General features: G+C 39.4%; 1 protein-coding gene across 6 annotated transcripts in view; it reads right to left on the bottom strand.

Annotated features, from left to right (window-relative positions):
• Positions 1-14,065, bottom strand: part of ppp2r3a (protein phosphatase 2, regulatory subunit B'', alpha) — a 346,067-nt gene that overhangs the window by 64,831 nt on the left and 267,171 nt on the right. For all 6 annotated transcript variants that reach the window (XM_073040814.1, XM_073040812.1, XM_073040813.1 and 3 more), the window contains 2 exons: positions 8,540-8,643; positions 5,314-5,416 (listed from right to left, as the gene is read on the bottom strand). In XM_073040814.1, the coding sequence (XP_072896915.1) occupies positions 5,314-5,416; positions 8,540-8,643 (207 nt within the window). The remainder of the gene's footprint in view (positions 1-5,313; positions 5,417-8,539; positions 8,644-14,065) is intronic.

Below are 14,065 nucleotides of genomic sequence, written 5' to 3'. Positions count from 1 at the left end.
CTGCAACTTATAGGATCTTATAGCTATTTTAATTAAAATCATTGGCTAGTTTACAACTAAACACCTGTTGTCTTTCCAATTATTAAAGTTACAATTTTCTGGGCAGTCTAAAGTGTTTGTAGTGAAACAAAGGTGGGGTAATATACAACATGGTGCATCTTCAAATAGAATTGGCTACTGAAAAAAAATAAACTGCACAAAGCTTAATGTCACTTATAAAAGTGATAAAAAGGAATTTCAAGATTCCTCTGGCCTTCAATTAAATTTTGGACACATTGCTTTAGGGGGACTAGAGACTAGTAGAGTTAGTGTTAAGAAAAAATTGTAATAAATGCTCAAGAGGGTTTGTTCTTAATACCATCCTTCAACTTGGAGTCTGTTACTCAGAAACAATGGAAATACTACTGGTGACCAATCTTATTGTAATTGGTCTAACACAAAACGTTTTCCAGCTCGAGGAACAAGTAGGCTGTTTTGTGCAAAAGCCTGGTCTACCTAATGGTTCTCCATTTGATCAGAACATGCAAGGCTATCACACTCTCATTTCCAACTTTTGCAATTGAAAAATAATTGCATGTTGTATCTCTCCATGGCTACACACAATTCAAATATTGGTTGTGTTGGTTGCTTAGAATGTTATCTGTAGCATATAATGGATTCTTTCACTCTCCACCTTTTCATGACATTACTATCATAGGCAGGAGAACCAATAGCTGCTTTGTATAAATAGTTTAGAATAATATTATGATGTAACTGTTTCAATGTGAAGATTTAGATTCCTACAATAGCACCACCTGCTGTACAAAATGAAGATAAGAGCCATAGCAATTGGCAGCAACTGGTAGCTGGAACATTAACTGATCTTGATAACCTTTGATTATACCCAGGAAAGTAGATAGTCTGGTAGCCCAAGGGGTGCCAAGAACATGCAATTTCTTGTATTACTTCAAAGTTCTTATTACTTATATAACCAAGTGTTCAAAGTTTCAGGGGGAAAAAAACTAGTTTTAAGAGCAAAAATGGACAATTTGACAATCACGCTTTCCATCTCTCAGTCCATAGTTTTCTAGGTTACAGTTGTTCAATTGCTCATCCAAGTACAATTACAGTAAATGTGGATTTTACCACCAGACTCCCACCATGCACTGGGTGAGAATTTTTCCTCAATTCCCTTTGATGATATTTGATATAGGTATACGGTAATTGATTTACTTATTTATTATTATTATTATTTTGTTTTTTCTTCTTCTATATTATGTATTGCATTGAACTGCTGCTCCTAAGTTAACAAATTTCACGACATATGCCAGTGATAATAAACCTGATTCTGATTTATATTAAGATTTTAGCTACCCATCTCCTACATCAATTGCTAAGTGTGCAGTGCTTCACTTTAGAGATTAATTCAAGGGTTGCACCCAAATTCCTATCAGCTATTTTAGCAGTTGTTAACCCATTTTGTTAATGCAGGGGTTCTTAGATGGAATGTCACTCCAAAACCTCCAGCAGTTACTCTGGGTGCAGAGTGTTGTTCCTCATACAAGGCCCAGTGCTCTGTACCCTAAGGCAATCGGTCTGTATCCCAAGCCAATCATGGGATTCAGCATGATAGTGCCAACCAGTTCACCTCCATCTGGACTATTATGCCAATAAACAGAGTAACTAGATAGAGGTCTGTAAGATTATAAGAAGCACAGACTGAGTGGACGACTGATGCCTTTACCTTAGGGCAGCAATGGCTAATTCTGTAGGACATCCTTTTAAGGTGAGTGATGGAAGGTTTAGGGGAGATATCAGAGGTAGGTTTTTATATTACATAGACAGGAGTAAGTGTCGGGAATACACTGACAGGGGTGGTGGTTGAGCCTGATGCATTAGGGATATTTATGAGACTCTTAGATAGGCACATGGATGAAGGAAAAATGGAGGGTTATGGGCTATGTAGGAGGGAAAGGTTACATTGATTGTCGAGTAGAGCAAAAGGATGGCATAGTGTTGTGTGCCGATGGCCCTCACTATGTTGTACTGTTCTTAAAAAAGGTTGCCATCATCACCCTGAACCTGCACAATAGTGGTCAAAATGCTACATATATTAAGAACGTTAATGCATACGGTTTAACCTTTAACATTGTGAAGTCTTGAGCTGCACTACCCACAAATACGTGGGCAGTCCTCCTGCAAAGTGTTGGAGGACTCACAGGAAAACGCCAAGTCACACTGCATCCTCACTTGGAAATGTATGCTCCCTTTCCTACCTGCTTGCTCATTCACTACTTTTGAACTTATCCATAAAGAAGTTCAATCAATCATTAACGATTTTCAGGATCATATTTTTTTAATTTACTAATTAAAGTTTGGTGGTGCACTGGGTAGATCCACAATTATGGTTAGCAATCTAAAGGTTAGGATTTAGTCTACAGTATTTAATATTTGTGGAGACACTTAACTTTTAATTTTGCCCAGGAAGATACATCAATGAGCTAAACTGCTAATGTGTTTTGTTAGTCCTCTACTTCATAGGGCTGGCCAGTGTCCTACTATCTGAGAATCATGATCATCTGAAGGAAGTCTATTTTCTGAACAAAACTTGCCAAGGAGGCTTTATGGCTATGTTTTGCTTGTAAACATGTACAATTGTATTGCTATTTGTGACCCCAACGGTTGGAAACTTTTACAATGAAGTACTTCATGTCACCAGCAGCCTAAAGAAAACAGTTAAGCATAATGGATCTGTAAACTAGCTGAAGAAAATAACTCCTATGCTTTTCCCAAGGAAATACTGTCCTAAACAATAACAGAAGCAGAGTACAAAACAGCGTGACCCAAAACAATTATGTCTGTCCAGCAGGTTTATGAATGATTAGTTCCTGCAAAGATTTCCTTACACTTTCTAAAAATATTTTGGTGCAGGTGTGATACAATGTACATCGCATACTTAATAGGAGCATATGGATTTAGATCTATGATTAACAAGACTTTCCATGACAGACGTCTTTTTCTCAATTCACCTTTACATGTCTGCTGTGGACTAATTGAGACTGCTTTTTTACCATAAATAGTCAGTAACTCCATTACATTTTATGGTGCAACAACCAGAAAGATGAATGCATCTCTCCCTGAAACAGACTCACATTAAAAAAAATGAGATCTTCCAATAAGTTTCAATACTAATCCTTCCACAAGTAGAATACAGTATTGTTATGTCAATTGTTTGTCTCTTCATTGCTGCCGCTTAGCTGAACTTGCCCATTGTTATTTGTTGTTTTACATCCCTTAATTTTGATTGGTTACTCACTGTAAATATTTTAAGCAGAATTTAAATAATGCACATATCATTCACAGCTTTGAGGAGATAATAGTTGAACATTTAGTTACCCAACTTGATCTAAGATTCAATGAGTTAATGAATGAACCTAAAGTACAACAACCAGGTACAGGCACAACAGGTTATTAATAAGGCAAATGGAATGTTGGCCTTCATTGCTTAAGGGATTGCATTCAAGAGCAGGGAGGTCATGCTGCAACTATACAGGATACTGGTGAAGCCCCACCTGGAGTATTGTGTGCAGATCTGGTCTCCATACTTGAGGAAGGATATACTGGCTTTGGAGGCAGTGCAGAGGAGGTTCACCAGGTTGATTCCAGGGATGAAGGGGTTGACCTATGAGAAGAGATTGAGTAGCCTGGGACTATACTCTCTGGAGTTCAGAAGAATGAGAGGGGATATTATAGAAACATACAAAATTTTGAAAGGGATAGATAGGATAGAAGTAGGAAAGCTGTTTCCATTGGTAGGTGAGACTAGAACTAGGGGGCATTGCCTCAAGATTCAGGGGAGAAGATTTAGGACGGAGATGAGGAGAAACTGTTTTTCCCACAGAGTAGTGAATCTGTGGAATTCTCTGCCCAGGGAAGCAGTTGAGGCTTCTTCACTAAATATATTTAAGAACCAGATAGGTTTTTACATAGTAGGGAAATTAAGGTTTTATGGGGAAAAGGCAGGTAGAGGGAGCTGAGTTTACGGACAGATCAGCCATGATCTTACTGAATGGCAGGGCAGGCTCGATGGGCCAGGTGGCCTACTCCTGCTCTTATTTCTATGTTCTTATGTACAAATTATTAGGAGTTCATGAAATTAAGTACCCATTAGCAAAGATGAGATGCAAGAATAACAAGTGATCTGACAGAGAGCCTCAAATCATGAAGTGTTTCCTAACTCTAAGCTCATATCTGGGTGGCTTTTTTTTTACTACATCCTTTTAATATTGAATTTTCCCCAGATAGAAGTAGTTTCTCTTTATTTAACCCATCAAATAAAATTGTACCGTTCAAAGTTCAGTGTATACAATTTAGTTCGTGTACAATAAATCTGTGAGCCCTGACTTATAAACACTTCCTAAATTACAGTACTCACAACTACACTCACTTGCACATCATTGAGATGTTCCCACAGCCAATTATTTTACTTTAAGGATTCTTTATCTTGTTATGTCATATTCTTGTTATTTCTTACTATTTTATATTTCTATTTGCACAGTTTATTGTCTTCTGCACTCTAATTGATCTTTCATTGATCCTGTTATTGTTAATATTCTATAGAGTAACTGAGTATGCCCACAGGAAAATGAAATTCAGGGTTGTATATGGTGACATATATGTACTTTGATAATAAATTTACTTTGAGCTTAAACAAATACTTCTGATTTGATTTATCTAAGTACATGCAGAATTGTAGCAATAGCTACAATCCTTTGCCCTATAAGCCCACTGATTATTAAGTCTAGCATTCCATTACTCAGTTTAATTGTTCTTTTTCACATACCTATCAATGGTAACACATAGATCCATAAGAATGGACTTCCAAGTCTCTCTGGATTGACAACCCGTTTGTTGGTTTTCCACTATTCAGCAGCTGCACTAATGTTTTAAGAACTACCGGGACAAGGTTACATTTACATATATATTGAAATCCATTTTCTGAAGTTTTAATAAAGCTTTGCTCCTTCAATGTTGCTTACAACATTGTTTGTCAAGAAACTTTCCCTATAATGAATGGCAATGATTCCAATCGAGTGCAGTGAGCACCAACCCTAATTCTACACTTGTTATTCCACTTGTAGTGAACTTTTGAGATTTGCGGTTTCACTGTATTTATACATTTCATGGTTAGACTTCTGTTCCAAATACTTCATCTAACCGCGTAAAATAAACACAAAGTTAAAGAAACTTCTCGTATCTTACAGAATAGTTAAGGCTTTGATTTTATTAAATGCCGTATTGCATTGAAAGAGGAGAGACACCATGTACACAGACCTGTAGAAGTGGGATGAAGTCTTCCTGTTCTAGGTAGTCACAGCCTGGTTTGGCAAGAAGATAAACAAACTTAGATGAATCATCATGACAGCTCTGTAGTATTCTGTGGAAAGATAACCATTGAATTTATTACCCAAGGGCAATAAAGAATCCATTTCATGTGCAAACATGAACAAAAAGCATTTGCCCAAATCTACTCTTTTCAAAATACTAGTATTTTTGTCTATATTCTATATCACTCAACAATTTGACACAATTCTGTTTTAAAGTATTTCATCCAAAAATATATTATGCAGAGCAAAGCAAAAGAGCAAAGGACTAGGACCAGTTGATTGGTCCATATCCTTTCTCTTACATCCAAGTAAACCTACACATGACAGTTTCTACTGTCTCCTGCAATGATCGTGTGCTTAGTAAATGCAAGTTCTTTTTCAGCACCAACTACTGCTTTTTAATTAAGTTCAAGTTCATCATAAAAATAACACATTTTTCCATTGCTGGCTTCAAAGCAAAATTACTTCCATTTAAAGCTAGATCTTGAAAAACTGAATAATGCACTGCTATAATTTTTTCCACATCTCAGCGATGTGATGTTGAAATGAGCAAGGAGATGATTTGTCCAAGTTATAAAACATTGGTCAATCTTTAGTTGCAGTACAGTGTTCCATTTAATATTAAGAAAGCTGAGATAGTGCCCGAGAGGTTACAGAGAAAGTTCACCAATATGTTGCCTGTAATGCGGCACTAATTATGAGAAGACACTGGAGAGACATTTGTCTGGTTAAGAGAGTAAGAGGAGTCACCATTAAGGAACATAACATTATGAGGGCATCAACAAGGTAGACTACCAACATCTTTTCCCTTATTGTGGGTGAATAAAACTAAAGGGCATAGATTTACAGCAGAGGGCAAGAGAATTAGAGTGGATCCAAGGAGAATCTGTTTCATCCAGAGACAAGTACCTGGAATGCACAGGAGAGAGTGGTAGAATCAGGAGTTTCTAACAGCACTTAAGGTGGTGGTGTCTGGATGAGCACTTGAATCATCTAGCTAGATGGATAGGTTCCCAATGGTTAGCCAAATGACCTGCTTCCATGCTGTCCAATTCCATGACTCTCAAGTTTTGAACCAAATGAGTAAAGCAGATTCCCGTTAATTGGGACACATTGGGACCAGTACCTTATGGACCAATGCAGCTACGCCAATTAGCTGGTTTAATGGAAATTGTTAAAAAGGTATTAAAAAAATTACAAAACTACCATTTAACTGGGTAACAATTTATGTATTTAAAATACAGAACAAATTTAAACACAACCGATACTACTAGAAAACTGTGTGTTAGTTCCTAATAGTTACCGAAAGAAGAATTCATCCAGCTGTGTTTTTTAGATTGACTGGACATTAACAAAATCAGCGCACAGTGCAGATAATGAAACTGCCTTCACATATAATGCTTGGCTTTTGCAACTCCATTGACCTAATCCTCATTTTTATTTGATGATTGCTGATACCTTCAAATTCTTCATAGTTCCCAACTTATTGAAGTAGTGAAATTGTTTCATTTTCACTCTTGGCTGTTTCTGCCATCTCCAACCCTGAATGCTTGAAAGCGCAGTGAGCAAAACAGCTTAGAATTGTCTTACTGCTTATTTCTCGCCTATCAGTGACCAAAATAACTGCTTTTTGAACACAAACACACACAACTGCTGCTATTTAAAAACTGTCTGCAATAAGCATAGTGTAGTGTCTAACCGCCAAGCAAGCGCGTGACTGCTACTGATTAGAATCTGTTCGGCTATAGTCTTCTGCCACAATGAAGCAGCATAGTGTCCCAAATAAAGGAGAGGAATCCTGGCTACTTTCTCGATTAGTTTTTGTTCTTTAAGAGCTGTCCTAAATAACCAATGGTCCAATTAATCAGAATCTACTGGACTCAGTATTATAGTAGATGGGTATGAGAACTCAGTGGTAACAGGAAAGCATTATATCTGCACTGTCCTATCAAGTCAAGTTTGAACTATATAGAACTGCTCGACTTACACCAAACAGTATTGTTTACAATTAAAACATTTGGAAGGCCTCAGTGTGTTCCCATTACTTAAATTAGATGAACAGAACCGAAATGCTGTGTCATCTGTGTAAGGTAGCATGGGAAGGTGATTCACCATTTGATTACAAGTACACACAAATCAGTGTTTTGTGAACAATAGATAGCAAACAATTTTCCAAAGCCCAGCAAGGGTCAAGCATGTGAATAGGAAATAGACTGGGTAAATTAACCATCACTTGACACCTTCTGTTCATTTTCTACCAGTTTAAGCAATAAGCTTCAGTTTCCCACTATTTACATTCAACTTCATTTTGAATGTCTTACACTTTTTATTCTAATAAACTAAATTTCCAAATAAGCATAATATAGAAAAAACAAGTATCTAATATTAGTCTGAAAAACACATACATTTTTAAACTTGTGCATTCCTTAATAAATTAAGTAATACACTGGATGTACCATTAGTTCACGAGTTAGAGCAATGTACTGAGGGAGTAAGCACCGTGATTTCATTGGAAGCCATTCTAAGGTGCATCAAAGAAATATTACCAAACAAAATGAGATACTAAACTATACCTTACGACCAAAGTTTTAATCAGAGGCATGATTTTTTTTTGGATTGGAATTCCGAGATTGGGATCTTGGCAGGTGATGACACCAAAACTACAGTGATTAAGATGGGAGTTCAGAAGAGCTCATAACACCAGCATGGGGATTTCTTGGACTAAACTTTAGGTCACCTTCTTATGTTTTTCTACATCAGAGCAGCTATATTAATAAAAGTTGTTTGCATTGATATGACCTTCTCTGGCAAGTAGTCTGGACTATATTTTGATGCAATGTTAAGTGCTCCACTGCCAGAAATACCCCTTTCATAAAACCCCAGTGCAGTTTACCCTCTTGGTGATATCCTTTGAAGATCAGGCAACTTCTCCTTGTAACTTGAACTACATTTATTCTCAACCAAACATTACAAACAATAACTGGTCATTTTTGCCCATTGGTGTTTGCAAAACATTGCTCAGACATGTATGCAAGAACTTTTTTGGCTCCACAAACACTGCCGGCTCTGCTAGATCATGAAAATAAAGAGCCTTTTTATGTGGAAGTGAGGTTGGCGTATTAATGTATACTGGTGAGTGTAATAACCGAGTTTAGGACAGAAATAACACTCACTTTCTCCATATGGCTATAAATGGGTGCACAGAGACAAATCCTGTTCGTTCTCCACCAGCAGAAATGAACATGGGGGCCTTCCAGTATAAAGGACATCCACATGCCTAGAGAAACAAAAGACAAGCCAGTAATATCACTAAAGGCCTACATGGAAATTTCTAAAACATCACAACTGGGACATATCTAGTATCAGAGACATAACAGTCATACTACACAAAAAGTGGTCCTTCTATCCATTGAGCCTATGCTATCAAAGCACTGATTTACACCAATTCAATTTTATTCTCCCCAAATTTCAATGAATCATTTCCAGATTCTACTAATAATTTACACACTGGGGCAATTCACAGTGGTTAATTAAACTACTAACACACACACAAAATGCTGGAGAAACTCAGCAGGCCAGGCAACATCTATAGAAAAGAGTACAGTCAACGTTTCGGGCTGAAACCCTTTGGCAGGGCTCCTTTCCACAGACGCTGCCTGGCCTGCTGAGTTCCTCCAGCATTTTGTGTGTGTTGCTTAGATTTCCAGCATCTGCACATCTTCTTGTTTGTAATTAAACTACTACTTGTACATCTTTGGGAAGTGGGAAGAAAAAAACCTCACACAATCACAGGGAAAATTCCACACAGACAGCAGCAGAAGTGGGGATTGAACCCTGGTCTCTTCAGTCATGAGGCTGTAGCTCTACTGGCTTCGCCAATGTGCCACTCCTTAGGACTGCAACTTGGATTTCCTTCCATAAAATATTTAATGTGTAAAACATTGTAAAAAAAAAAAATCCTTAAGGTGATAGACTGGGTTTCATAGCAAGTTGATAACATTGCCCAGGGAAGGGCCCCCACTCAGTAGCACACTATTTAGTGGAAATTGTGTTCCACACAGCTTTTCAAGTAGCATATTTTGAAAACAAGAGCCAAACCAACAGTCACTGTTATATAGCACAATTCGTACTGCTGATGAAAGATAAATTTATAGTCAAATTTCCATTTGCTCTCTACATTTGATTCAAAATAGTCCAAACCATGAATTCAACCGGAGAATTATTTTTATAAAAGAGGAAATAGTTACGTGTGATAACTCCAAAACATAAAACTAATCAAAAAAGAAAACACAGAATCGGGAATAAATGTGTGTTCTTCACTTCTGAATTTAGTGAGGCACCCGCTTATGACCTAGTTTGTAGCTGCATCCACTACAGGCAGACCCTGGGTTACGAACGAGTTCTGTTCCCGAGTCCATCTTTAAGTCGGATTTCTACGTAAGTTGGAACAAGTACATCCGATATTACTAAGTGTCAGTTAGTCAAACGTTTGTCTTAGTATATAGTATATATTTTACCTTTCTATGCTTATAAAACACTTAAGAAACGTATGTATTTCAATAATTAAACCACTGCGTTGCTTAGTAATAATTGTAGCTTTCATCGGGGCAGGGCCTGTCACATGCTCCATTATTCTCACTTTATCCTTTAAAATTGTTCCGATCATTGACCAACTGTAGCCTAAAGCTTTTCCAATGACGTTTCGCCTCTTTCCAAACGTTTTATTATTTCCACTTTATTTTCAATCATGATCGCTTCCCATCAAAGGAACAGAAACAGTGTGGGCGGCAGGTCCCAAGCTCCGCCAGTTCCTAAGGACCACCGCACTGAATTCCCCAAGCCCTAAACTACACTGCACTGAGACAGGCTAAGTGGGACAAGTGGGGGCTGTGCTAGGTTTGGGTATTTGATCTTCCACAATATTCCGTGTGAGGATTTAAACTGGAGGTGGCAGTGCTTTTTTTACGAGGTCAAGTTGCAAGCTCGACATCAACCCGGCACGGATGGACAATGCACTCGGGAGTGGGCTATCACTAGATCAAACTCGGGAACCTCCGTTCTTGAGCCCGGCACTGATCTCACTGCGCCACCAGCCGACCGGAAAAGGGTGGGGGGGGCGGGGTCAGGGTGAATCTTGCCAAGAAAAATTTAAGCCAAATACAAAGTTACACACTCAACACAGTGTCAACGGCAATGACTTAAAATGACGGACAGTGTTGCGATCTGACTTAAAATGGCGGACAGCGTTCTCCTTCCTCAGTTCGTAAGTATGAGCTGTTCTTAAGTTAGATGTTCATAACTCAGGGACTACCTGTACTACCAAGAAATTTGTGCCTGTGAATGGTCCGGCAGAATCTACATGAATCCTCTGCCAGGGCAATGCAGGCCAATACCAGGAATGCAAAGCACTGCTCCTGGCATCTTCTGGACATGCTGTCATCCTGAACATTGCACAGTAAATTGCTCAATCTGCTGATCTATCCCAAGTCACCAGACAAAGCTCCAAGCCAAGCTTTCATTTTGACCATGCCTAGATGACAGGCATGTAACTCATCCAATACTTCAGCTCTCAGCCTGGATGGTACAATAACTCTCAATCCCCACATAGGACAACCCCCATCAAGGGGAAGTTCATCCCAGTGCTGGTAAAAATAGGGGAACTGGAGTTTCTGCTGCACTTTCCAGCCATTTTTGGTGGCCATGTAGACCTGAGACAGTGTGGATCTTTTCTGGTTTCCGTTTGGATCATCTCTGTTGTAATAGGGAGACTTCTGATTTGCATTAGGGAGAGTTTGTCAGGAGGAGTGTCCTCTTTTGTAAATTTTTCAGCTGTGTTCTTTTCCAATCAGGATTTCCATGATTAGCTGTCCTCTTAAATTCCATCTTGTAATTGTGTCCTCCAGGAAACAGAGCCCACCTCCGCAGCTATAAGAGAATGTGATGCAAAGGCTATGGGGAGCTCAATTCCATCATTCACAACATGTGAAATGACTACACCTATAACAAGGCAAGATGTGACATGCCAGCTTCACTGGATGATGTGGATAATAACATGTGAGTACAGTGTCTGACATCACCATTTCCTTTGTGATTTGGAAAGCCATCTCACACTGTTTTGTCCATTGCCATTTCTGCCCAATATGTCAATTACTATTAACAGGTTCAGGGGGTGGAGCACAGTAGCCAACTTTGGTAGAAACCTGTTATAGTAATTGACAAATCCTAAAAAGGCGTGCACCTGTGACACATCCTTTGCCCATGGGGCATCCACCATTGCTTGAATTTTCTCAGCATATTTGTGTAATCCTTGAGCATCAATGGTGTGACCACAGTAAATGATGCTTGGTGTAAAGAATTCACGCTTGTCGCATCATGCTCTGAGCCCATAATGCAAACACGAGGAAATGCTGGAAATTCAAGCAACACACACAAAATGCTGGTGGAACACAGCAGGCTAGGCAGCTACCTGAACTATTCCTCTTCCCACCCTGTCCCTTGCAAAAATGCCATCCACTTCTTGCAATTCCTCCATCTCCGCCTCATCAGCTCTCAGGATGAGGCTTTTCATTCCAGGACAAATGTGATGTCTTCCTTTTTTAAACAAAGTGGCTTCCCTTCCTCCAACATCAACACTGCTCCCAAACGCATCTCTCCCATTTCACGCACATCTGCTCTCACCCCACTCAGGATAGGGTTCCCCTTGTCCTCACCTACCACCTCACCAGCCTTCGGGTCCAACATATAATTTTCCGTAACTTCCGCCACTTCCAATGGGAACCCACTACCAAGCACATCTTTCCCTCCCCCCCCTTCTACTTTCCGCAGGGATTGCTCTTTATGCGACACCCTTGTCCATTTGCCCCCCCCCACCCCGTCCTTTCCCACCGATCTCCCTCCTGGCACTTATCCTTGTAAGCGGAACAAGTGCTACAACTGCCTTTACACTTCCACCCTCACCACCATTCAGGACCCCAGACAGTCCTTCCAGGTGAGGTGACACTTCACCTGTGAGTCGACTGGTGTGGTATACTGCGTCCAGTGCTCCCAATGCGGCCTTTTATATATTGGTGAGACCCGACGCAAACTGGGAGACCATTTCGCTGAACACCTATGCTCTGTCTGCCAGAGAAAGCAGGATCTCCCAGTGGTCACACATTTTAATTCCACATCCCATTCCCATTCTGATATGTCTATCCATGGCCTCCTCTACGGTCAAGATGAAGCCACACTCAGGTTGGAGGAACAACACTTTGTTTTGGAAGAAGGGTTCAAAGTCCAAAGCCTTTTGTTAGTGTTTATGGTGAGAAACACTTTGGACTCTTCTTCCATCTTTATCCGTAGGTAGGCCTCTGCAAGTCCACTTTGTTGACATGTTTTCCTCCTGAAAGGTTTGCAAAGATATCCTCTATGCTGGGCAAAGGGTATTGATCTATTTTCAGTACTGGGTTGACGGTGTCCTTAAAATCACCACAGATCCTGACAGACCCATTCCTCAGTACTTCTCTTCATTCGCTTTCAGTTGACTCTATTGCAGCAGATGTGGCAAGCAAATGGTGGATGGATTTCCAATCAAGTCGTAGCTGTCTCAGCCACTCCTTATCACACAACGCTAGTCCTTCTGCTTTTCATACAAGCCCAATGTGGCTTGTTGGTTGTTGTATTTCACTGTTATGAATGTCATGCCCACAGAAGTTATCTCTTCTCTAGTATAAATTCTTAGTAGGATATTTGTAGGCTTCAGAATAGGATCTCTGAAATGTCATTTATGTACCTGCAGGTTCTCCTTCTCCCTCACTAGTAAACTGTAACTGTGGGGTTAGGTTGGAATCACAGACCTACCTAAGAGTGACTGGACAGTTTTCTTGAATTAGTAACAGTAAGGCGATGATGGAAAACCTGACAAGGGTCAAACAACATGAGAATGCACCAAAATTGTTAGTACTTTCCATTGGAACAGACAACTCATCCATATCACAACAGAGTGTTTACATCAAACACACTTCCTGAGGGAGTACCCATGGCAATGAATGAATGAATCGATGGCTTCAGTTATAAGGAAAGGAAATTTTCTTCAGAGTGCTGGGAGGCTGAGGGAACGACCTTAAAGAGTTGTATAAAATCATGAGAAGCACAGATAAAATGAATGGTTACAATCTTTTTTTAAAAAGCAAGGTACAGAGTCTAAAACATGTGGATTTAAGGTGAGGAGGACAGATTTAAGAGAGTCTGGTGGAGGGTGGTATTGGGGGACAATATTTTCATTCAAAGGGCGATGGATTTATAGAATCAATTGCCAGAGGATGCCGCAGAACCATGTATAATTACAATGTTTTAAAGAAATTTAACCAGATAAGAAAAGTTTAGAGGGAATTGCAAAATGCAGACATATCGCACAGACATCTTGGTAGCATGGGTATTAGGGCAGGCCCAAAAGGCCTCAGTGTTGTATGTAACAATAACTACAACTTTCTTGTAATCTGGTACAGGTTCAATATCCCTTATCTGAAATGCTTGGGGCTGTACATGTTTTGGATTCTTTCCAGACTTTGGAATATGTAGTAAAACAGCTTGGGATTTTCATCATTTCCAACTCTGAATTTATGCATGCGCTACCGGTAAGCGGTCTTTCTCTTGCACTTGTTCACCACACGTATGTACTAAACAGTAAAAAATATTACATCCCATTAATATAATGTGTG

Source organism: Hemitrygon akajei, chromosome 3, assembly GCF_048418815.1.
Source record: "Hemitrygon akajei chromosome 3, sHemAka1.3, whole genome shotgun sequence".
NCBI classification, from domain to species: domain Eukaryota; kingdom Metazoa; phylum Chordata; class Chondrichthyes; order Myliobatiformes; family Dasyatidae; genus Hemitrygon; species Hemitrygon akajei.
This window is presented reverse-complemented; position numbering and strand designations above follow the sequence as displayed.